The sequence below is a fragment of the Anomaloglossus baeobatrachus genome, chromosome 3 (genome assembly GCF_048569485.1).
Source record: "Anomaloglossus baeobatrachus isolate aAnoBae1 chromosome 3, aAnoBae1.hap1, whole genome shotgun sequence".
Lineage (NCBI taxonomy): Eukaryota > Metazoa > Chordata > Amphibia > Anura > Aromobatidae > Anomaloglossus > Anomaloglossus baeobatrachus.
The window spans coordinates 567955843-567982015 of NC_134355.1; the positions used below are offsets into that span (position 1 = coordinate 567955843).

The following is a 26173-nucleotide window of genomic DNA, read 5'->3' on the forward strand; positions in this document are numbered from 1 at the left end:
GTAAAAAATTGCATTATTTATTGCAATGTTTCTCATTTATACAGTAGCGACCAAAAGTTTTGCATTTTTTTTTTTTTAAAAGTGTGATTAATTCTGTCTGGTTGTTGTGATGCCATTTTCTTGGTGATTTTAGTAAACCGGTAGGAAATGGATTTCAGCTCTAAGGATTAAAATTGTATTTGACGCTGTTTTATCCCTTTATGTGTTAGTTTCCCACATTTGCTGGGCCAAATGTTTTGTATATTTTGTTATGGGTAGCCCAACTTTGCCTAATTTTTTTGTGTGTGTTTATTGGATAAAACATGGCAAAGACAAAGACAAATGTATCACCAGATGTCAGAAAGCTTATTATTCTGAGAGTGAAGTCAGACAAAAGCCAAAAAGAGGAGCTATGGAGTTTAACTGATCATGTGTCACATATAATAAAAAAAGAAGGTTATGGAACAGCTGACAAACCTAGATGTGGACGACCATGGAAAACGTCCTCCAAAGTTGATCACATTATTAAGTAAAAGTCTGTATCTGATGTCCATAAAAATGTTGTACAGATTTCACATGAAATGAATGAAGAATATGGGGTGAAAGTGAGTCACCAAACTGTGGTGCTATGGCTAAGAACAGTAAGCTTGAATGCATGAGGTACAGTCAAGAAGCCTTTCATCTCTACAAAGAACCAGAAGGTCTGACTTGAGTTTGCCAAAGAGCACAGCCAACGGAAAGAGACAGATTGGTCTGAGGTGTTGTGGTTGGATAAATGCAAGTACAATCTGTTTGGTAGTGATAAAAAACAACTGAGATAAAGAATCGGGTTTGATGCTGCGCTAAAAACCACAATATCCAAGGTTGTAAAAAAACTTTTTCTTTATTTCCAAAGGTCTACGCGTTTCAAAGGCATGTCCGCCTTCTTCATCAGGACAAGGAAAAATAAAAGAACAGCCCCTTGTCCTTATTTTTCCTTGTCCTGATGAAGAAGGCGGACATGCCTTTGAAACGCATAGACCTTTGGAAATAAAGAAAAAGTTTTTTTACAACCTTGGATATTGTGGTTTTTAGCGCAGCATCAAACCCGATTCTTAATCTCAATTGTTTTTTCTCCACGGCTTTATCGGGGCTGCAGCTGACCGCTTTCTTTACATTCAATTGTTTTGGCTTTCCCAGGAGTTGTGCCTGTCACAACTATAGCAGGTGAGTACCTGTCCTGTTTGTTATATCTCCATTTATCATCGGATAAGACCCTATGTGCGCTTTTTTCCACAGTTCTTTCTGCTGTTTGGTAGTGATGGCAGCACTGTATATACCGGCCAACTGGAAAATGTAGTGCTGTAAAGTATCAAACACCTACAGTGAAACATGGTGGTGGCAATGTCATGGTTTGGGGCTGCATCTGCCCTCTGCATACAATTGATTGAAATATGAATGCTACCATGTACTGGAGAATGTAATGCTGCCACATGGTAAAATGTGGGCAGGTGCTGAAAATTCCAGCAAGGCAATGATCCTAAGCACACATCTAATTTAGTGAAAAATTTGTTAGCAAAGAAAAATGTTCACCTGTTTCAATGGCCGAGCCAATCACCTGATTTACACCCTATAGAACACCTCTGGGATGAGTTAGGTCTCTTTCACACATTAGTATTTTGCATCAATGTTTTGTCAGTGTTTCTATGCCAAAATCAGGAGTGGAACTTAGATAGAAGAACTATAATTGAAAGACTGACACCTGTTATGCGTTTTGGAGACACGCCTGGATTTGGTATCCAAATAGTAATGACACACTGATGCAAAATACTGAGGTGTGAAAGAGGCATTAGGCTGGAATCACACTTGCGAGTGTAAAATGGGTCCGATTCTCTTGCTAGAAAGTCGGACGATTTCTTCTCACATTTCATTAGTGTGCTGTCAGTGTGCAGTTTTTTTCCTCAGCAGCTGCTATTCATGTACTGTTATGTACAGGAGCATTTACAGTGTTCTCTGCTACATGCGTGAAATGTATTGAGAAAAACGGATGTCATTAGGATGGTGTATGTGCCGTCCGTGTGACATCCTTTTTTTTTCACGCACCCATAGACTTTCATTAAAGAGACTCGTGCGAGAAACTCACCAAAAGGCAGCATGCTGCGATTTTTTTTTCAGTCCGATTTGGAGTGAGAAAAAAATAGCAGATGGGAGCTGCCTCATTGATTAACATTGGTCCGAGTGCAATGCGAGATTTTCTTACACTGCACTCATGCGAGTTAATCCCAAGTGTGAAGCCGGCCTTAGAGTGGTGAGTTGGGACCCTTACGCATAGCAATAAAGATGAATTGTTTGCAGATTTGTAAATGCAATGGAGCAAGACCCCTCAAGACGTCTTGAATAGCCTCGTGGCTTAAATGCCTCATCGTGTGGTGCAGTTAATAAAGCAAGAGGTTATGCTACAAAATACTAAGATATGGCATTGTACACAATTAATTACTCTCTGTATTGTGATCAATAAATACTATATGCAAAACCTTTAGAAGTCAGTTTTCTTTAATTAAATGACCATACCTATATTCAAAAGCATTTGGGTTGAAATTAAGGTCTTAATGTACATGATGACAACTTCATGCACTTTCAATTCATCACCAGGAAAATCACATCCCAAGAACCAGAGAGAAGTAATCACACTTAAAAAATAAATGCAAAACGTTTGGTCTCTACTGTAGTTCTTGGTATTGTGTCAATATAGTGACAATTGGGTGTTACCATTCCGCGTATCAGAGAAGCGTGCCCATACAGAGGCGTGTCCACACACACATACTGACACTGTTCAGTCAGTGCTGATTGTTGGGGGTATGTAGAATCACACCCCCAACTGGTATCAACAGATGTTAATTTAGGTTTTAACCGCATATAGAGGTAACATAGGGAGCCCATAAATAAGAGATTACCGTGAAGTTGGTAATGGGGCAGTAATGAATTGATCAATACATTAGCTAAATATCTCTTTTTTTTTCAAATAATCCTGAGCAGTTATGCAATGTCACATTTAAATCTTTTTTCCATTTTTCATATGGCTAGTTGTATATTTCATTCCTTATGTATTATAAAGTAATTATGCTTGTTCATATTTCTCTGAATTTGGTGTGCAGCTTTCACTTCATATAGATTGTGTATTTTTTGGCTAACACCCTGTTCACATTTACAATGATGTTCCAGCAGTCATTTTGATTGTTATGCAGTTTTTTTACTGTCTGAGAACCCAGTCCCGCCCTTTAGCCATGATTATTCAACTTCCTATATAGCCAGGTCCCTTGCTTCCCATACAAAGCAGGCTTCAACCGCACATAGAGGTAACATTTGGTTAGGTACCCATGCACACAAGCAGGTTTTAACCGCATATAGAGGTAACATTTGGTTAGGTACCCATGCACACAAGCAGGTTTTAACCGCATATAGAGGTAACATTTGGTTAGGGACCCCATAAATAAGAGATTACTGTGAAGTTGTTTATTGGGCAGTAATGAATTGATCAATACATTAGCTAAATATCTCTTTTTTTCAAATAATCCTCAGCAGTTGTGCAATGTCACACTTAATTTTTTTTTCCATTTTTCATATGGCTAATTGTATTTTTCATTCCTTATAGACAAGCAGTTATGCTTGTTCATATTTCTCTGAATTTGGTGTGCAGCTTTCACTTCATATATACACACACACACATACTGACACTGTTCAGTGAGTGCTGATTCTTGGGGGTATGTAGAATCACACCCCAACTGGTATCAACAGATGTTAATTTATTCAGAAATTTCTGGGAGGAATAATGGAGAAACAGCTCCACCGATCTAAGAAAAAGGGGAAAGCCACAGGCATTTACTAGAAGAGACAAGTCTCGCGAGCTGACGGGTTTTCTTACACATTTTAAACTGGAAGGTACTGTATATCTGGAAACATTGATACAGAGCTTTCCCTGCCCCACACCGTCCTCCTGGCCTTTACATAAAGGATTAATATCATTCCATATATTGAACGACTAGAGTCACTGCTTGAGTTTCAGGCAACGGACACATTTGGTTACTGGTGTTTCTTTGGCAGCTGGTGACCTCCTTTGTTTCTGCATTGTTCACTTGCGTGTTTTCCTCCTCTGAAGTAGCGTGTTTAGAGGGAGTAGCATTGATTGTGACGTTATCTGGTAGTTTACGTGTAGCCAAGCAAATCTTAGTAGATTTTGATGAAAATTTATTACTGGAGCTTTGGGGTGCATTGCTACAACGAAGAAGGGCAAGGAAGCATCTGTGAAACTGTAGAAAGAAAAGACAACTGTTATATATTTATCATAAATATACAGTCAATACATCTTGTACTTGATATTGTTGTATATTTCCTTATATGAAACTGATCAATCAGATAATAACAGGAAAAATTACCTCTTCTAAAAATAAAGGGGCACTCTCTCCAGTGATAGTTTTATTTGTAACCCTAAATGTCATACATCTCCAGCAAAAAAAACAAACAAAAAATCCCATTTGATCCTGTAAAGGAAGTCTTATATCGTTCACCCAAATAAAATCCGACTGCCACTCGAGCCACAACCACCGCCCGGATCCGAGTGCCTCGAGCGGCCCCCCGGTTGTGATCTGTCCCCTGCCCACGACACAACTCCACAGGGAGTTGTATGTGTTTTCCCCTTTTGTCATCCCATTTCTCTGAATCCTCAGGTTTTCTTTTAGACCTCTTTCAATCCAACTGTAGGACAGTACCGCCCTGGATCTCTCCCTCTCTTACTGGCGTGTACCTCCAGGGTGGAATCTCTGCTACCGGGTTAACGTCCATGGAATCCACGGGATTCTTCCACTCAGTGTACTTGAAGATGCTGCCATTCTTTCTTTCTCCTGGTCTGTCAGAAAGCCCAAGGTTTCCTCTGTCAGTTCACAGCATTCCCTTCGGCTTAGTCACTCTCCCAGTGTCTTCACGAAGATCATGTCTGCGCCCATTTTCTTGCACCTAAGCAATTTTAGCCTCCCTTAAGCGAATCTTATATGGTTCTTCTCTGCATGCTCCAAGAGTTTTTTCATTCCTCTCAAAGCACACTTTTTGTTTGGAATTGACTTTCTGCAAGTCATAGTCCTTTCCTATCTCTACCCAGTGTCAAGTTGTCTGAAGCACGCACCTTCATTTTACACAACCAAGAGTTCCCATTCCTCACAAGAGGCCCTTCCAATCATTGAAAGATCAAGATGATGGATGCCAGTATGGGAACTTATTCAAGTACCATACAACTCAAAATAGCCTTCCCTTCTTCTTTGAGTTCTCACAGCTGTTCATTTGCTTCTTATAGTTTGGTAAGATCTCAGTTGAGCTGCCTTTGGATCTAATTAACTATGCCATGTCATTCATCTTTCTGTATCCCAATCAGTCTTCACAGAGGTATCTGGTCATGGGATGTACATTGTGTGCCAATGTTTCAGCAGTTCACATCCATGGTGTATGTAACAGACCCCTTTCTCCCTATCCCTTGAAAGACCCTTAACAGGAGAAGTGGTTGCCTCTTCAGGCAATCTCTTCTATATTAATGTATGGCTAAGCACCAAATATCTATCTGGTGGCATTATATACATTATAGGGTGTTTGTATCCAAGTCCTGCGACCCTCAGTAATTGTCTCTGTCACTGTGGGAATACCATCCTTTGCTTTCTCTACTTGATCTAAGTAATTGGGTCTATGAATAGTTTAGGTAATTTACTTTCTCATAGAAAATTTCTGGAAACTTCCTTTCCTGTTTCCTGATCAACTTTTTTCCTAACAGCTTCTGGTTTCTCCAATCAGGTGTTTGATCTTTCACAGAGCAAGGAAGCCCTGCTCTCCCCTTCCCCCCGCCCTTCTTGCTGTTGGACCCAGAGTCCAGTCTGTTCCTCAGTTTTATCTTAGTCAGGTCTCTGCCCTTTTAATCCTTGTATTGGCATTGTTGTGAATGGGCCAAAAAAAAGGAAGCAAAACGGTTAAAGCTGGACATATTTACAAGTCGTAGCGGCTTGTAACACTGCTTCTAAGTCCACTTATTACATCTCATACATATTCACTGCTTCCTCCACCCACCATCTGTGACAGTGTTTGATTGGCTGAAGTCAGACTACCAGCGTGCTGGCATCTTTGATTGATTGCCCTCATACATGCTGTTTTCCCGAGTAATGTGTAATAATAAATAAATAAAAATAATGACACAGGGTGCCCCATATATAGATACTGAGTGCAGATAAAGCATGTGTCAAGGTACACGCCACACGTAACCTGACGCAGTTTTGGGGCACACAGTGCCCTTAATCACTAATCACAGACTAATCATAGACTGTTTACACAGAGGATGGGCGGGGGAAGCAGGGGATATTCATAAAGGTTAATAAGCAGGCCTGGAAGAGAGTCTGACTGTAGCGTGATCCTCCAGGAGACATGGTATGTATAACTGTCCTGCTGTTAATACTTTTTAACTTCATCACAGCCACCTAGCACTTACTATGGCTATTGTACAGCCATTTTACAGCTGCAAACTTCTCATCTCTATTGACTTGTATGGGGTTGGTTGTTCATGGTCAAGTTTCCAGCTGAACCCGAATTTTCATTTAGTTCGTGCTGATCTGGCAAACCCAAATATCCATGGGTTTGCTCATCACTAGTGGTTTCAGGCCTGGGCAGAAAGGTTTTACAAATTACAGTGGCCAGTTTTCAACCCGAGATTCTTGCCTCTGCTCTTCTATTTTATCTAGTCCTTTCTCGCCCCACTCATGGAAATGCCATTGGGATGTTCCATGGTTTTGTGTGTCCCCCAACGATGGCTCCTAGGAAGAGATTTTACTGTAAATACCCAAAATCTTCTTTTAAATAGATTGGATTTCTCTTCTATCAGAATGGTGTTCAGAAGCAAACAGCAACTCATCTTGGCTTTAGAGAAGTGATCAAGACTTGCATTTATTTGTTCTGTATAATACAACATTTTGGACCTTGGCTATGTTAATCATGCCTATTACTCTGATTTAAGGTGACTTAGTATTAACTACAGAAGATCCTCAGCTGACTAATGACATTAGAAATTTAAAAAAAAAACAATTATCACCAACAATTTATCACAGAGTGGCCAAGAGAAGGTTTTTATTAAAAAAAAAGCCATTTGTATCAAAAAGGAATAGATGAAGATGAGATGCAGTGTGCTGCAAGGGCAATATTAAATATAATACAACAAAAAAAATCAATTTGAGCCAAGCAACACTCTTTCAATGCCCATCTTGTTATTTCTGTTAAAGCTATGAGAAAAGTGAAATCTTTACAACTGTTATTACTCTTGTCTCATTGAGTGAAATGAAATCTAAATGAGGCATTATGATATCTATTTGGAGGATAAATAATTTTAAAGATAATTCTAACTGAAAAACCTTTAGCTTGGTTAAAGATTGGTTGGTGTATCTGTAGCGCCCAGTCCTGGTGCTGCGCCCCCCCCACGCTCCCGCTTTCATGCCTTGGTGGGGGCACCATTCTCCTCACCTGCCCAGTGGGTCTATGCATCTCATTCCTGCCCAGGGCTCTGTCGCAGCCTCCTCTTGCTTCCAGGCCACAAACAGGCCTTCTGGAAGCGCCTGAAGGGTGTGCCAATCGCCATGCCCCCTTTCTTAAAGGGCTGGCGTCCTATTACCCGGAAGTGACCCTTGAGGTCAGCAATCACTCTGAAGGTACTTAAGGATCTCCCTTCTTAGGCAACATTGCTCAGGCATTTCCCCTATCTGTAGTGTGTTGCTATTTCTCAGGTCTCGTACCCATTACTGTGTCTAGTCCTGCATCTTGCGTTCTACTACCAGTTACCTGTACCTACTAACTTGTGTGTCTTCCTAGAGCCTGTAGTTACCACAACCTCCATGCTGCCTTGTCTGAGTTACCACCACCTCCATGCTGCCACGTCTGAGTCACCACCTCTGTGCTGCCCATCTGAGTCTCTACCTCTGTGCTGCCACTTCTAAGTCACCTCCTCCATGTTGCCACGTCTGAGTCACCACCTCCGTACTGCCATATCTGAGTCACCACCTCCGCCCCACATCTGAGCAAATCCATATCAGACTTCTGAGACTCTCCTGTCCGTAAGAGCCGATACCACTTGTCATGGCTATCTTGCATATAGGCTCCCTGGGACTGAGTCTGAAAGTCTCTGTATAGGGGCTAGCTCCAGGTTAGCTCCTCCGGGGGTGTCCAGTTTATGGTCTAGTGGGTCCAATCCTGGACGCTCACCACTCCTCAGTGACCATAAAAGTATCCAATAAAACGACAATTCAGTCATATGAAAAAGTTTGGGCACCCCTATTAATGTTAACCTTTTTTTTTTATAACAATTTGGGTTTTTGCAACAGCTATTTCAGTTTCATATATCTAATAACTGATGGGCTGAGTAATATTTCTGGATTGAAATGAGGTTTATTGTGAAAATGTGCAATGTGCAATCCGCATTTAAACAAAATTTGCAAAAGTATGGGCACCTCAACATAAAAGTGAGATTAATATTTTCTAGATCCTCCTTTTGCAAAAATAACAGCCTCTAGTCTCTTCCTGTAGCTTTTAATGAAATCCTGGATCATGGATGAAGGTATATTTGACCATTCCTGTTTAAAAAACAATTCCAGTTCAGTTAAGTTTGATGGTCGCCGGGCATGGACAGCATGCTTCAAATCATTCCACAGATTTTCAATGATATTCAGGTCTGGGGACTGGGATGGCCATTCCAGAACATTGTAATTGTTCCTCTGCATGAATGTCTGAGTAGATTTGGAGTGGTGTTTTGGATCATTGTCTTTCTGAAATATCCATCCCCTGAGTAACTTCAACTTCGTCACTGATTCTTGTACATTATTGTCAAGAATCTGCTGATACTGAGTTGAATCCATGCGACCCTCAACTTTAACAAGATTCCCGGTGCCGGCATTGGCCACACAGTCCCAAAGCATGATGGAACCTCCACCAAATTTTACTGTGGGTAGCAAGTGCTTTTCTTGGAATGCCGTGTTTCTTTGCCTCCATGCATAACGCCTTTTTGTATGACCAAACAACTCAATCTTTGTTTCATCAGTCCACAGGAGCTTCTTCCAAAATGTAACTGGCTTGTCCAAATGTGCTCTTGCATACCTCAGGCGACTCTGTTTGTGGCGTGCTTGCAGAAATTGCTTCTTTCACATCACTCTCCCATACAGCATTTCCTTCTGCAATGTGTGCTGTATTGTTGACCGATGCACATTGACACCATCTGCAGCAAGATGATGCTGCAGGTCTTTGGAGGTGGTCTGTGGATTGTCCTTGACTGTTCTCACCATTCTTCTTCTCTGCCTTTCTGATATTTTTCTTGGCCTGCCACTTCTGGGCTTAACAAGAACTGTACTTGTGTTCTTCCATTTCCTTACTATGTTCCTCACAGTGGAAACTGACAGTTTAAATCTCTGAGACAACTTTTTGTATCCTTCCCCTGAACAAGTATGTTGAATAATCTTTGTTTTCAGATCATTTGAGAGTTGTTTTGAGGAGCCCATGATGCCACTCTTCATAGGAGATTCAAATAGGAGAACAACTTACAAGTGGCCACCTTAAAAACCTTTTCTCATGATTGGATACACCTGCCTATGAAGTTCAAAGCTCAATGAGGCTACAAAACCAATTTAGTGCTTTAGTAAGTCAGTAAAAAGTAGTTAGGAGTGTTCAAATCAAGAAATTGATAAGGGTGCCCATACTTTTGCACCGGTCAAATTTTGTTTAAATGCAGATTACACATTTCTGTTAGTACAATAAACCTCATTTCAATCCAGAAATATTACTGAGTCCATCAGTTATTAGATATATGAAACTGAAATAGCTGTTGCAAAAACCAAAAGTGTTATAAAGAAAAAAGGTTAACATTAATAGGGGTGATCAAACTTTTTCATATGACTGCATGTCCCATGAGTAGAGATGAACAAACCTGAGGTTCGTGGTTTAAAGTTCGAGTTCAGAAACTGAACACCAAAAAAACAAAGTTCGGGTTCAAAATTCAAGTAAGTTACGAATGCAAACCACTCAAGTGAGCAGCACTGTGCTTGGGAATGAGTGATACTTAGCCCGGTGCAAGCGGTGTGCAATGTTTGAATGGCTCACACTGGGGGGGGGGTAAAATCACCGTGATCAGATGAAGTGCACACACACACACACACACACACATACAAAAAATAAATACATTTTAAAAAACCAACCCCACCCTCTACTGGAAATGTTCTTCTTATGGCTGGCAGCATGTGGTTGGAGCCACAAACTGCCCAATTACAGAATTCAATTGAGGTTCAGATCAAGTCAGGGTCACAAACCAAACCTTATCTAAGATTTGATTGTGCCCTCCGAACCGAACTTCAAAAAGTTTACTCATCTCTAGCCATGAGGATACGTCATCGATTTCTGCTCATTGAGTCCTGACCTGGCTGCAGGGACCCCTACCAATTATGATAATGAAAGGGCTATAACACCAGCTTAGCACTGAATCAGCTTCACTATTTTTTGGCTGCGTGACTATGATCCCAATCGCTCTCTATTGATGGAACTACATAAAGGCCCTATTTAGATTAGATGCTTCAGCCCCTTTATGCTCAGGACTGGTTGTGGTCCCGGCAGTTAGATTAGAAAGTTTAAACTTAGGAAGGTAATACTTGTTTAAAGAACACAATATTTTGAATCATACAAAGTCATTAATATTAGTAAAATATTTTCGGTTAAACACATAAAATAGTTTTTTTTAATTACATTATTATTATTCCCTTTTAACCACTTTCTAATGTCTTGCTATTGTCAAAACGGCTGATAAATAACTGATGCTCCAGTTTTCATATTTTTAACAGAAAAAGAATACCTAAAATAAATATTAGACTTTATATTTGTCTTATTCCAGAGAATGCCATTCCTCTCTGGCATAGCCCAAATGATCACTTTTAGGTTATGTGCACACATGTACAGATTATGGTTTTTCAAGTAGAAACTCCTTCAGGAAAGGCTCCTTCTTTCAGGAGATCTTCGAGGAGTTTTTCTTTTCTGAAGCTGTGTTAAAAAGTTTTTGAAACATTTTGAAAGTGTTGTTTCATGCAGTCACGGTTTGCATTCTTTTGATTAGACAATGCCAAGTTTGGAGCAGATTCCATCAGAAGTCATTTCAAAGAAGTGACATGAACTTTTTTTTTTTTCGAACAGGCATTTTTTGAAATCGGAAAGAGAAAAAAGAAGTCCAAAAGACTGAATGCATGAAAATGAATAGGAAGAGTCTTTCAAACTTTTTTTTAACACTAGAAGTCCCAGGAATTTCGAGCTCCATAGGGTTTCAATGGTAGAAATGTTAAATGACTCCTCTCTGGGACTTCTAGTGTTAAACAATTTGTCAGGCTTTTTTTTTTTGAGTGACCCGCTTCAAAAACCTCCTCAACAAACTCCATGTACTCATAGCAATAATGGGAATTTACACTGCAAGGTAATTGGGAACAAGCCTTGATAAAAACACTTGTTCCATGTTTATCTTGCCATGTTAATAGGCTGCTGATTATCCGATGAACTACCGAAACACTTGTTCATCGTGTTAGGCTATGGCTACATTCACACGCTGCAGTTTTTTTTTTGCACACAAACTACAACTAAAACTGCACCTTGTCACAGAGAGCCTGGAATTGTAAACAAAAAATGCTTGTGATTATAGTGTGTTTTTGCCGCGTTTTTGTTAATGCATTTTTTAAAGGAGAAACAAAATATGATAGGATAGGACAATAGATAGATAGCTAGTGTAGATGGATAGATAGAAAAAAATAGATAGATAGTATATGGATAATAGATAGAACATATAAAATAGATAGAAAGAAATAGCAAATTAGCTTGATAGATCAATAGCTGGCTTGGCTATCTTTTTTTTATTTTTGGGATGTAAAAAAATGACGTGGGGTCCCCCCATTTTTCATATCCAGTTCAGGAACAGCAGCAGCTGTGGGCTGCAACCCTAAGCTGTCTGCTGTACCTTGACTTATTATGAAAAATAGAGGGGATCCCACGCTTTTTTTTTTAAATTATTTGATTTATTTAAAAAAAAATAAATAAATAAATGATGTGGGGATCCCCCCCATTTTTCTAAAACAAGCCAAGGTACAGCAGGTAACTGGGGGCTGATATTATTAGGGTGGGAAGGGCCATCTTTATTTGGCCTTTCCAGTCTAACAATAGCAGCCCACAGCCGCCCCAGAAGTGGCACATCCATAAAATGCGCCAATTCTGGCTCTGGACCTAGCTCTTCCCGATTGCCCTGGTGCGGTGGCAATCGGCGTAATAAGGGGTTAATGGCAGCCCATAGATGCCACTAAGCCCTAGTTTAGTGATTTAAGGTGTCTATGAGACATCCCACTTCACTAATCTGTAAGTGAAAGCAAATAATTACAAGCAGCCAAAAAATCCTTTATTTGAAATAAAATAAAAAGCACACTCTGTCACCACTTTGTTAACCCCCAAACACCCCTCCAAGTCCAAAGTCATCCACACGACAATTCAGCTCTGCTACATCTGTCCTGTTACAGGCAGTGTTATAGAACATGACTGCCAACTGTGAGTGCAGACAGAGCCGCAGCGATCAGAATGAGCTGAGGTGAAACCTTGATGTCACAGCTATGGAAAGATGAAAACAGTGCTCATTTAGGCTATGTTCATACACTGCATCTTTTCTAACCACAAAGATACAGCGTTATTGGCCCGAAAAAAATGTACAAAAACTGCTCCCGCGGCAAAAATGCGGCAATCTATTGACTGGAAGGGATCAAAAACGCTGGCAAAACGCAAAAAGAACTGACATGCTGCATCTTCAAAAACGCAGCCAAGATGCAGCCAAAAAAAGATGCACAGTGCGGCCAGCAAAATAGAAATCTCATAGATTTTACTGGGAGAAGGAAACGCACATATTTAGGCGCATCTTTGTGATCTTAAAAATGCACCAAAAACGCTGATGCCTGGACACATCTCTGTCTCCCAGGTCGCTGCTGCGAACATTGTGGTCAGAGTATTACACCACTTTTACAGACTGACAATAAAACAGATAAAACTGAAGATAAAATGGATTTTACAGCAAAAAATATTAGGAAACAATTTTTTCTGCATAATGATTTGTATGTAAGGCAACATTACAAAGCGAAAGAAAAAAGCTTCCTCAACAATTGCTTGACATCCAGGCCATCTCTCATTGTATTTCTCTGTCGCCCAAGACTACAGTAGATTACATAGTAAAGGGGGAAATAAAACTACACCCAATGGTAGTAACCGATAAATGTAATTTGAACATTTTAGTACCTTATCTGGAAACGTGGTGTCTGTGACATGGTCAGATACATCCTATTTAATTTATGAAGGAGGGACTCAAACTCACAAAGCCTATGCAGACAAAGCAAGAAGTGCCAAAAATTAGAAGACAGAAGGAATTTGATATACAGTGTATAAACTATAAAGGAAGGCCTCATACACATTCTGTTAAAATTGATAGGTAGTGAGACTACTAGACTCATAAAGACTTGCACTAAGTGCAAGGGCTACCAAAAATTAGAGGGAGGTACTGCAATACACCCTGGAAGACACATAAATAATGGTCTCAGAAAATATTTTTTCCCCATTTTTAAGGCGTGGAACTCTTAGAATGGTAAAGACTATGCACTAAGCACAAGGGCTGAAAAATATTTACCCCTGGGGACTCATAAAGACTTGCACTAAGTGCAAGGGCTACCAAAAATTAGAGGGAGGTACTGCAATACACCCTGGAAGACACATAAATAATGGTCTCAGAAAATATTTTTTCCCCATTTTTAAGGAGTGGAACTCTTAGAATGGTAAAGACTATGCACTAAGTACAAGGGCTGAAAAATATTTACCCCTGGGGGTAAATAACTATAAATGTAAGAGAATTGTAGAGTTAGGTCTCATAAACATCCTCAAAAAATTATGAAGGCGGGCATCACACAAAATATGAAGCAAGGGTCGCCTGATAACCCTCTTAAAATTTTGAATGAGGGCCACCTGATGACTCTCTAAAAATGTTGTACGAAGGCTGCTGTGGTGATCTTGTTGATGTGGTGGAGGAGGACAATAAAAAGAAGAACCCATGAAGCATATACACTTTCTTGGGTGGGAACGAGTCCATGGGAATACACCAGTAAAAAAGGAACATTTAAGTTCTACTGCTCTCACCCGGTATGGTTGAGAAGCTGGTTGCAATTCAGGCCTTGTTCATTTTGATAAGAGCCAGCCTAGAGAGCATTTTCAGTTGACAGGCAGATGTGCGTATAAGTTATTATGTTATTGGCAGCAGTAAAAACCCACTCTGGCAAAATACTACCAGCAGGGCAGGCCAGCAAGGTGTAGAGGGACAGTTCATGTCATGTGTTCAGCTTGGATATTCAATAGTTGTATGGCACAGAGAAATCACAGAGGACACTGGTACAGTTGGTTAGTACTCCTTCACCATCTTCAAAAAAATGTTCTTCCTTGTCAGACTACCCTGTGCATCATGGCCTGGACATTGGGAGGGTAAAATTAAACTATTGCAGGCCTTTGATAGTGTTCCCCTGGTGTGTATCTCCCTCATCTCTCCTCCTTCATTGCCCAAGAATAATGATCTCTGCTGCCAGCATTATCAGATGGTAATTTTTGTACTATTTTGTGTACTAGGGCCTTCTGATATTCCTCCTAACCCTCTCCACTGCAGGAAGGAGAGATAGAAAGTTCTTCTTATAGCGTGCGTCAAAATTGGAAGTACCGAATTTTTCGCTTTATAAGACACACCTGATTATAAGACGCACCCCCAAAATTGGTGAAGGAAAAGATAATTTTTTTTTTAATGTTAAATGGGCGCTGTCTTCTAATGCCAGTGTCATCTAACAAATCATATAGATTATATGTCCCTCATAGCCCCCCATCCTAAAATTAGCCCCCTTAATTGTGCTGTCACACATCCCCCAGTGATGCCACATGTCCCCCATTCATGGCACATGTCCCTTATTGCTGGCACATGTCTCCTATTGATGGAACACGTCCCCTATTTATGGCACACATCCCCCTGTGCTGGAACATGTCCCCTATTGCTGGCACAGGTCTCCTATAGATGGCACATGTCTCCTACAGCTGGCACAGGTCTCCTATGGATGGCACACGTCCCCCTGTGCTGCCCATGGCCCACTATGGATGGCACACGTCCCCCTGTGTTTGATATGGGCCCCCTATGGATGGCACACCTCCCCCTGTGTTTGATATGACCCCCTATGGATGGCACACCTCCCCCTGTGTTTGATATGGCCCCCTATGGATGGCGCACCTCCCCCTGTGTTTGATATGGCCCCCTATGGATGGCACACCTCCCCCTGTGTTAGATATGGCCCCCTATAGATGGCACACCTCCCCCTGTGTTAGATATGGTCCCCTATTGATGGCAACCCCTCCCGTGTTAGATATGGCCCCCTATGGATGGCACACCTCCCCCTGTGTTAGATATGGCCCCTATGGATGGCACACCCCCCCTGTGTTAGATATGGCCCCCATGCTGCTGCCCATAGTAAAATAAAACACTCTTTCCTTACATTCTCCAGTGCTGTCCTCCCTCGTGTCTCTCTTCGTGCTGCTGAGCTCCTGCACTTCCTGGTTCCCGGTGCCGGTCATGTGTTCCGCACAGCAGAGTGATATCATCTCTGCGTTCCTGATCACAGCGGCAGCAGAGAGACCGGGAGATCAGCGCTGGAAAAGGTAAATAAAGAGTTTTTTATTTTACTATGGGCAGCAGCATTGGGGCCATATCTAACACAGGGGGGGCATGTGCCATCAAACACACACACACACACACACACACACACACACACACCCGTATGTTCGGATTATAAGATGCACCCCCTACTTTCCCCTAAAATTTGGGTGAACAAAAGTGCGTCTTATAAAGCGAAAAATAAGGTATTTATCTCTAATGTCTGTGTTGGAAAAAAATCAAATAAAAAATATGTTGTACCAGATCTGTCTGGTCTATTATAGCTTTCCACAACTTAGCGGCGGTGTGCCGATTGTCATCTTAACAAACTTGTTTCAGCAGAGCCTGTTGTCATGAGGCAGTGATGCAGTGCTCCCAGCTTGCGACTGATATGCATATGGTACTCCGACATGACATGTGGAGATTGAGAATGAGAAGAAAGAGGAGGTGCATGAACTGGTGTAGGAGGTGGAGGAAACCCTGATGGAACTAGGGCCTGCAATCCTTAGTATCGGTACCATGCATACTATATCAGGGTCCAACTCGTTCCCGTCTTCCACAAGGTTCACCCAGTGTGCTGTCAGAGAAATGTAGCATCCCTGGCCACAAGTACTTGTCCACATGTTAGAGGTTAAATGTATCTTCCTGTGACATCTGCCCGGGGCCACAGACTCAAGATAGCTAGTGGCTAGCTGCCAACTCATCAGGATTCCACAAACCCTGAAACCCTTTAACTCCTGTACAGGGATCTGGAATCACACAAGGTCCAGGAGATTGCTACCTATTGAAAGCTGCTATCCAGGAAAGAGTAGTTGTCAGGCAGGGTCCAAACCAGGAGGTAAAAAAAGGAACAAAATCTGCAGGCAAGAGGGTGGTCAGGAATTTATGCTAAGGTTAAACCGGAGATGGCAGTAAAGTACAAAACACAGCAGGTAGGAGAGTAGTCAAAGAACAGGCAGAGGTCAAACATGGGAATCAGAAGTTCAAGAGCAGGGTGCAATCCAGAGACAAGCAGTATACTACAAGACTATATCAGACGGCGACCAGCAGAAGGAAGGGGAATAAGAAGGGGGGGTGCCTTCCCATTGGCTGTAGCTGAAAGGTGGTAACTTCAGCTGGAAGATACATGCCACCACAATCAGCAAGTGGTATTGCAGGTCATAGGGAAACCCGCTTAGTGGATGGGTGGAGCCTGCACCCACCAGAGCCACTAGCACTGACTCCTTGCATATCACCAACACTGTCCAAGGCGGGAATACGGCAGCGCCTGGTGATCGAAACAGAAGTAGCAGGAACAGACTCTGGTGGGGATAGGACATTTCCCAGTAACTGTGTTGATCAGGACAAGGGTGATATTATGGGAAACTGCTTGGGTAAGGCGAGTACAACACACCGGAAGAAATAGTGACATCTGGGGACCAAGTACTGGGGGACAGCCACCACCATGAAACAGCAGAAAGCCTCAGTGTCCACAAGCCTAAATGGCAACATTTCCAGGGCAATCAGCTTGCAAATGTGGCCATTTAGTGTTTGGACCTGTGGGTGGGTGACTGGGTATTTACATTTGCTTTAAACGCCTGAGGTAAGAACAGCTGAATGCTGTGCTGGGGCAAAGAATCGAACAGGGTTGCTGATGGTGCTTTCGAATGTTCAATGACAGGCGTAGGATGGGAGGCATCCGCACCTGTGTCCTTGACTGGGGATTGGCAAGCACATAGCACAGGGGAAGAGGCAGTGGTATTACCCACAGACATTGATTGTGAACTCAGGCATTGGACTCACCTAGGCAGGGGCTTTGATGACATATGCCTGAGCATGCTGGTGGTGCTCAGGCCCCTGCTGATCTTGTTATGGCAAAGGTTACAAATAACCATTCTTTTGTCATCCTAAATTTGTTTAAAAAAGTGCCATAATGGGGAACACATAACCCTTGGCTTGGTAACTTGCAGCTTGTAGGTGCTATAGCTTGGTCCCTCTGGACACCCCACTGCCTCTTCCTGCCTGTTGCATTGCTGCGGATCCCTCCACCTCTGTGCTGCTGTCCTTTCCAGATTGGGTCAGTGACTTCATCGTTCGACACCTTGTCTTCCATTTTTACACTCTGGTCCTCCTGACTTGCTGACTTTGCAACATCAATTGTTGGCAATGGTGTGAGAGTGAGGAATCATTTGTCTCCTGGGACTCACCATGGTGGGAGGAAGGAGCATCAGGATGAGGATTATGTGGTTCAGACTCTTGGCTAGTAAGACTTGACCATGTGGAAGACAGGTGAGTGCTGGGAAACATATTGGAAGCATTATGTGCCATCCAACAACAGATTACCTGTTCGCACTGTTCTGGCTTCAAAAGCGTTGTCTGGTTTCCCCTTGCAAAGTGAGACAGGGCGCTAGATGTAAGGGTGCTTTCACACTTGCGTTGTGTCTCATCCGCCAGGTCCGTTGCTGCGTCGAAATGACGCATCCATCAATTTTTGTGTTGCTATCGGACCCAATGGATGCGGTATTTTGCAGGAATCCATCAGCAGCACTATCGCCCCCATCATCACCGTACACACAGACACTACTGCCCCATCATCACCGCACACACCAGCACTACCGCCCCCATTATCACTGCACACACCAGCACTACCACCCCCATCATTACCGCACACACGCAGGCACTACTGCCCCCATCATCACCGCACACACCGGCTCTACCGCCCCCATCATCACTGCACACACGCAGGCACTACCACCCCCATTATCACCGCACACACCGGCACTACCGCACTATCATCACCGCACACACACTGGCACTACCTCTGTGACATCCCTGGTGATAGCGCAATTGACTTCAGTTTCTACGTGGAGCTGACAGAGAGCAGTCATGGTCTGTGGCCGCTCCTGTCAGCTTCCAATGTAGCAGAGCTGAAAGCGTCATGGGACCTCTGTGGATTACGTCGGATTTCGGGGATTTTAATAAAGAGGACAAAGAAGATGCTTTTTTGTCTTCTATTTCAAATAAAGGATTTTTTCGGGTGTATGTGTTTATTTACTTTCACTTACAGGTTAATCATTGGGGGTGTCTCACAGACGCCTGCCATGATTAACCTAGGACTTAGTGGCAGCTATGGGCTGCCATTAACTCCTTATTACCCCGATTACCACTGCACCAGGGCAATTCAGGATGGGCCGGGTAGAGTCCCGGCACTGTTGCATCTAATGGATGCGGCAATTCTGGGTGGCTGCTGGCTGATATTTTTAGGCTGGGGGGCTCCCCATAACGTGGGGATCCCTATCCTGAGAATACCAGCCTTCAGCTGTGTGGCTTTATCTTTGCTGGTATCAAAATTGGGGGGACCGCACGTCGTTTTTTTAAATTATTTATTTATTGTACTGCATGATATAGACTCGCCCACCGGCGGCTGTGATTGGTTGCAGTGAGACAGCTGTTACTCAGCGTGGGGGCGCGTCTGACTGCAACCAATCATAGGCGCCGGTGGGCAGGGAAAGCAGTGAATACGAGATGGAATAAGGAGCGGCCGGCATTTTTAAAAGCAGGAGAAGCCACCAGAGCAGTGCTGTGCAGCACCGCACCGGTGATTGGTGAGTATGAGAGAGGGGGTGAGAGGGAGAGACCGACCGACAGAGAGAGATAGAGAGACCAGGAGTGATTTTAAATGATTTAGATCGTTCTGCTGGACATGCTGAGCATGCTCAGTAGAACGTGACGGAATCCGTCAGCGGATTCCGCCACTTAGTGCATTGCGGCAGAATCTGCCACCTTAGACAATCATTAGACACCTTGGCAGATTCCGTTGGAATCCGCCAAGGTGCGTTGTTTTCACAACACCAAAAATGCTACATGCTGCGTTCCCTCCTCAGTCAAAATAACAACTCAGCGTCAGCCAGCGGATGCAGCGCAGACACTTGCGTCACAGTGCGTCGTCAATACAAGTCTATGGAAAATAGCGCAGACTGTTAACGGACTGCGCTATTTTCCATAGCGATGAACGCAAGTGTGAAAGCACCCTTATGGATGAGCATGCTTTTTGTAACCCCACAGCAGGCACAATTTCACTTGACCCATTGTCTTGACCTCTGCATGCACTATCAGCACCATATTCACTTCCTCGTCCTTTAACACAAAACTTGGCCACTTTAAATTAGATATATATTATATGCCTGCAATGTTTTTGATATTAATAGGGGAAATAAAATATGTAGCATTGAAAAGGAATTTTGTTTTTAGGCTGCAGTAATTTACCCTATAGAAGGACTGTAAGGAAATAAACCCTGCCTATATCCCTTTGATCCAAAGCTATACCTCCTCCATCAGATATCCCTACTCTGAGGGTATGTGCACACGTTGCTTTTTTTTCCGCGCGGAAAAAAACGCACCCTCTGGCAGAGGGGAGAATAGTAAACAATGCTTTTTGAGAAACAACGCATCGAAAACGCATGCGTTTTTCATGCGTTTTTCATGCGTTTTTCATGCGTTTTTTTAGGTGCGTTTTTTAAGACTTGGGTACCTATACGTCAGAAAACCCCCACAAGTGACCCCATTTTGGAATCTGCACCCCTCAAGGATTTTATTCAGGAGTATATTAATCATTTTGAATCCACAGCTACTTCCCCCAAAATGTAGCTGTAGCAACAATATTCTCACTGTTGGGCTATGTGGCCATGATCCAGCGACACGGCGTCCAGTACACAGTGTCAGCCTTCCTGCAGAGATGTGAGTGTTTCCCACGGGAGAACGCAGCTGCCCATGCCCACGATTTGGGTTCAGGCTGCTGTGGGGCTCTATGCTACCTGCAGAGAACACTCATCTACGCAGCATAAATTGACATGCTGAGGCTCGGGAAGCTGTGCCACCGGTCGGTTTATGCTGCGGAGAAAAGAAGCACAGTGGGCATGAGATTTCTAAAAATCCTTCCACTGTGCTTCTACTGCACAACGCAGCGTCATGGACGCAGGGAAAACAATCTGCGCCCAAAATGCTGCAAACCCCGATTGTGGGCATCCAGCCTAAAAAGCGTCAATGGAGGTCAAATATATATACAACGTCCCACCCCCCCCCCCTGCATATTCTAGGCTTGCACCTTTAGTACCTTCCATGTGGCACTAAAGGGTGCCTAGCCTAGTTTTTATCACAAAAACAAAAAAAAAAATGGCGTGGGGTCCCCCCTATTTTTGATAGCCAGTCAGGGTAAAGCAGACAGCTGTAACCTGCAAACCACAGCTGGCAGCTTCATCTTGTCTGGTGATCAATTTGGAGGGCTCCCCAGGTTTTTTTTTTTTATTTATAAATAAAAATAATAAAAAAAAAATAACATGGGGTCCCCCCAAATTAGATCACCAGCCAAGGTGAAGCTGACAGCTGAGGTCTGGTATTCTCAGGGTGGGAAGAGCCATGGTTATTGGACTCTTCCCAGCCTAAAAATAGCAGGCCACAGCCGCCCCAGAAGTGGCGCATCCATTAGATGCGCCAATCCTGGCGCTTCGCCCCAACTCATCCCGCGCCCTGGTGCGTTGGCTAACGGGGTAATAAATGGGGTTGATACCAGATGTGTAATGTCACCTGGCATCAAGCCCAGCAATTAGTGATGTCACGGCGTCTATCAGACACCCGACATAACTAATTGACAGTAAACAAAAGCAAAAAAAGACAACAAAAAATTTTTTATTAGAAAAAACACTCCCCAAATCATTCCCTTGTTCTCCAATTTAATAAAAAAAATGGGTCCGCAGAAATCCATTTGGATGTCCCACGTCGCCTCTGGACCTTCTAGAATATGGGGGCACGTTCAGGGAACGTATCCCCCATTTTCTAGGAGGGCAGACCCTCCATTTGAGGAGAGTGGGTGCAAAAATCTGCACCCACTCTCCCCGGGTCACAGCTGCAGAGTGCCGAGCAGCCAGCACAGCTCACACTGAACACTGTGCTGGCTGTCAGCTGCTCGGCACATGTGACCGGGCGGCGTCTGCTGTGAAGGAGGAGGGAGCCGGGGGGATCAGCGCTGCGACCGGACAGGTATGTATGACACCGGGGGGAATTGGGCTGAACGGGCAGGGCCTGGGTGCATTTTTCTGTCGCATGTCTCAAGGCACATGCGACAGATAACATAGGAGCAGGGCGGCCGGTGCGCTACTGTGCGTGCGGCCATGTTGGATTTTCGGGAGGGGGGGTCGGGGGTCGGGGCGGGCACTTTGGCGACACCGGGGGCTTTGCCCGGAAGTGAGGTCAACAGGAAACCTCTTGACCTCACTTCCAGGTAAATGCCTGCGTTCTGGCGTGCCGACAAAGCCCGCGGACCGCAACAAAAAAGCAGGTCCATGCGGTGTAGCTGCGTTCTGACCCCACATCATTGATTTCAATGGGGGAGAGAACGCAGCCACAACGCAGAAAAGAAGTGACATGCTGCTTTTCTTTCCGCACCGATTTTTGGCATCCAAAACGCTGCGGAAAGAAACGCAGCGTGTGCACTGATTTTTCAGCTTTCCCATACACTTTGCTGGGAAAGCTGAACGCATGCAATTTGCCAGTGAAACGCTGCGGTTCAAAACGCAGCGTTTCCGCGGTAAAAAACGCAACGTGTGCACACAGCCTAAATGCAGGTAACAGTGGTTTGATATGGTATGTAGCCCTGAAAAAGACTTTTGTGGTGTAGCAGCAGTATACAATTAGGCTGTGTGCACACGTTGCGTTTTTTACCACGGAAACGCTGCGTTTTGAACCGCAGCGTTTCAGTGGCAAATTGCATGCGTTCAGCTTTTTCAGCAAAGTGTATGGGAAAGCTGAAAAATCAGTGCACACGCTGCGTTTCTTTCCGCAGCGTTTTGGATGCCAAAAATCGGTGCGGAAAGAAAAGCAGCATGTCACTTCTTTTGTGCGTTGTGGCTGCGTTCTCTCCCCCATTGAAATCAATGATGTGGGGTCAGAACGCAGCTACACCGCATGGACCTGCTTTTTTGTTGCGGTCCGCGGGCTTTGTCGGCACGCCAGAACGCAGGCATTTACCTGGAAGTGAGGTCAAGAGGTTTCCTGTTGACCTCACTTCCTGGCAAAGCCCCCGGTGTCGCCAAAGTGCCCGCCCCGACCCATGACCCCCCTCCCGAAAATCCAACATGGCCGCGCGCACAGTAGCGCACCGGCCGCCCTGCTCCTATGTTATCTGTCGCATGTGCCTTGAGACATGCGACAGAAAAATGCACCCAGGCCCTGCCCGTTCACCCCAATTCCCCCCCGGTGTCATACATACCTGTCCGGTCGCAGCGCTGATCCCCCGCGGCTCCCTCCTCCTTCACAGCAGACGCCGGTCACATGAGCAGAGCAGCTGACAGCCAGCACTGTGTTCAGTGTGAGCTGTGCTGGCTGCTCGGCAGTCTGCAGCTGTGACCCGGGGAGAGTGGGTGCAGATTTTTGCACCCACTCTCCTCAAATGGAGGGTCTGCCCTCCTAGAAAATGGGGGATACGTTCCCTGAACGTGCCCCCATATTCTAGAAGGTCCAGAGGCGACGTGGGACATCCAAATGGATTTCTGCGGACCCATTTTTTTTATTAAATTGGAGAACAAGGGAATGATTTGGGGAGTGTTTTTTCTAATAAAAAATTTTTTGTTGTCTTTTTTTGCTTTTGTTTACTGTCAATTAGTTATGTCGGGTGTCTGATAGACGCCGTGACATCACTAATTGCTGGGCTTGATGCCAGGTGACATTACACATCTGGTATCAACCCCATTTATTACCCCGTTAGCCAACGCACCAGGGCGCGGGATGAGTTGGGGCAAAGCGCCAGGATTGGCGCATCTAATGGATGCGCCACTTCTGGGGCGGCTGTGGCCTGCTATTTTTAGGCTGGGAAGAGTCCAATAACCATGGCTCTTCCCACCCTGAGAATACCAGACCTCAGCTGTCAGCTTCACCTTGGCTGGTGATCTAATTTGGGGGGACCCCATGTTATTTTTTTTTTATTATTTTTATTTATAAAAAAAAAAAAAAAACCTGGGGAGCCCTCCAAATTGATCACCAGACAAGATGAAGCTGCCAGCTGTGGTTTGCAGGCTACAGCTGTCTGCTTTACCCTGACTGGCTATCAAAAATAGGGGGGACCCCACGCCATTTTTTTTTTTGTTTTTGTGATAAAAACTAGGCTAGGCACCCTTTAGTGCCACATGAAAGGTACTAAAGGTGCCAGCTTAGAATATGCAGGGGGGGGTGGGACGTTGTATATATATTTGACCTCCATTGACGCTTTTTAGGCTGGATGCCCACAATCGGGGTTTGCAGCGTTTTGGGCGCAGATTGTTTTCCCTGCATCCATGACGCTGCGTTGTGCAGTAGAAGCACAGTGGAAGGATTTTTAGAAATCTCATGCCCACTGTGCTTCTTTTCTCCGCAGCATAAACCGACCGGTGGCGCAGCTTCCCGAGCCTCAGCATGTCAATTTATGCTGCGTAGATGAGTGTTCTCTGCAGGTAGCATAGAGCTCCACAGCAGCCTGAACCCAAATCGTGGGCATGGGCAGCTGCGTTCTCCCGTGGGAAACACTCACATCTCTGCAGGAAGGCTGACACTGGGTACTAAACGCCGTGTCGCTGGATCATGGCCACATAGCCCAACAGTGAGAATATTGTTGCTACAGCTACATTTTGGGGGAAGTAGCTGTGGATTCAAAATGATTAATATACTCCTGAATAAAATCCTTGAGGGGTGCAGATTCCAAAATGGGGTCACTTGTGGGGGTTTTCTGACGTATAGGTACCCAAGTCTTAAAAAACGCACCTAAAAAACGCATGAAAAACGCATGAAAAACGCATGCGTTTTCGATGCGTTGTTTCTCAAAAAGCATTGTTTACTATTCTCCCCTCTGCCAGAGGGTGCGTTTTTTTCCGCGCGGAAAAAAAAGCAACGTGTGCACATACCCTTACTGCATCAGCAATTTAACACTGCCTATCTCTCTGCTCTAATCTAAGCTCTACCTCCTAGATCAACTGTCCTTGAACTACTTTCAGATTTCAGTGTGCCAATCATCTTATCGGGTCCTATATAAGACCCGATGACGCAATGTGGCCATCCAATCACAGTAATGTCACTAGCCAACATGGTTACGGCATTACTATGTATGGCAGGCAATCCCCACATGCTGATTGGCTGTTTAATAGCCATAAAACATGCGGGCCAGGGACTTAAGCATGGCGCTCGAGCATCCGCAATACTCGATTGAGTAACAAGTGTACCCGAGCACCCTGATGCTCAATCGAGTTTCGAGCAGTGGTGAGCACGCTCACTCATCACTAATCAGAACTGATGCAACTATTAAAACTAACAATAGCTAATTACCTCAGTGGCAAAGGATCCTCCTGCCTGACATTTGAACAATCAGCTCACATGGCCTATTGTGAGGTTTTCTTAAATTGAACTTGTCATGGGAAAAAACACTATTAACCTAAAAATATGGGGTTAATCTGCAGTTTAATAGCGTTTTGAATCTGCCCATCACCCTCACTTAGAGCCTCGCTGCCAGGAAGAAATTAACTTTATTCCTCCCTGCAGCATTCAGCTTCCAATCATAGGGGAGGAACCAGAGTGTGTTCAGTCACTGCTCAGTGGATGGTGAGTGGCGGCTGTCAGCTGATTAAGCATTAGAGACTGCTTGGCAGATTGAAGTTAATTTCTTCCTGGAATATTAACCCATTATCTGCATGTTAATAGCGTTTTTTCACATGACATGTTCCCTTTAAGTGAAAACACTTTGAAATAACATTGTGCCTATGACAGATCATCTTTATAGCAACTATATCCTTAATAAAATCCTATTACCGGCAACAATAATCTCATTTCATTTTAATATAATAGAGGGTGAATTACATGATAAAACTGAAACTGGAAAATAAATGCCACAATACATTACCCTTGAATTAACTAAATCACAATGGTAAAGATGATCTTAAAGTCTTAGATTATTTTTTGGAGATTTTTAGAGGAATTGTTTCCAGGGCAAATGCACAGACTCCCAACAGATTAATTCTCAGTGATGCCCTGGAACACAGGTATTTTACACAGTTGAGAAGAAAAAAACGTTTATGCTGCTCGTGTGAAGGGTCCATGTGGTCCTGCGTAGCAGATAGACCAGAGTATTCTTCACTACTGCAACCAACATTTTCTGCCCAGCATCCTTGACACCTCTTGCATTTACTAGGCCCTGATTAACAGTGCACCGGAGTAAGATTTGCCAAATTAATTAAAAGGCATAATATCACTATGTGACTGTGTGTCGCCCACCTGTAGCGGTCGCCTCAGGGACGTCACTCCACCTTCTGGGACGCCACAGGGGCTCCACTTGATTACCGCTGGCAACAGGTATGTCAGGTTATTTACTTCTGAGTCGTGACGCCACTCTCGGTTTGCGGTCAGGGTTATAGGTGACTGCCACTGCAGTTTAAC

At 43.9% G+C, this 26173-nt stretch overlaps 1 protein-coding gene across 1 annotated transcript in view; it reads right to left on the reverse strand.

Moving 5' to 3' along the window:
• Positions 1 to 1072: 1072 nt before the first annotated feature.
• LOC142296862 (vertebrate ancient opsin-like) overlaps positions 1073 to 26173 on the reverse strand; it is a 333662-nt gene continuing 308561 nt past the window's right edge. The window contains exon 4 of the mRNA XM_075340928.1: positions 1073 to 4265. Coding sequence (XP_075197043.1) covers positions 3978 to 4265 — 288 coding nt within the window. The 3' untranslated portion in view covers positions 1073 to 3977. The remainder of the gene's footprint in view (positions 4266 to 26173) is intronic.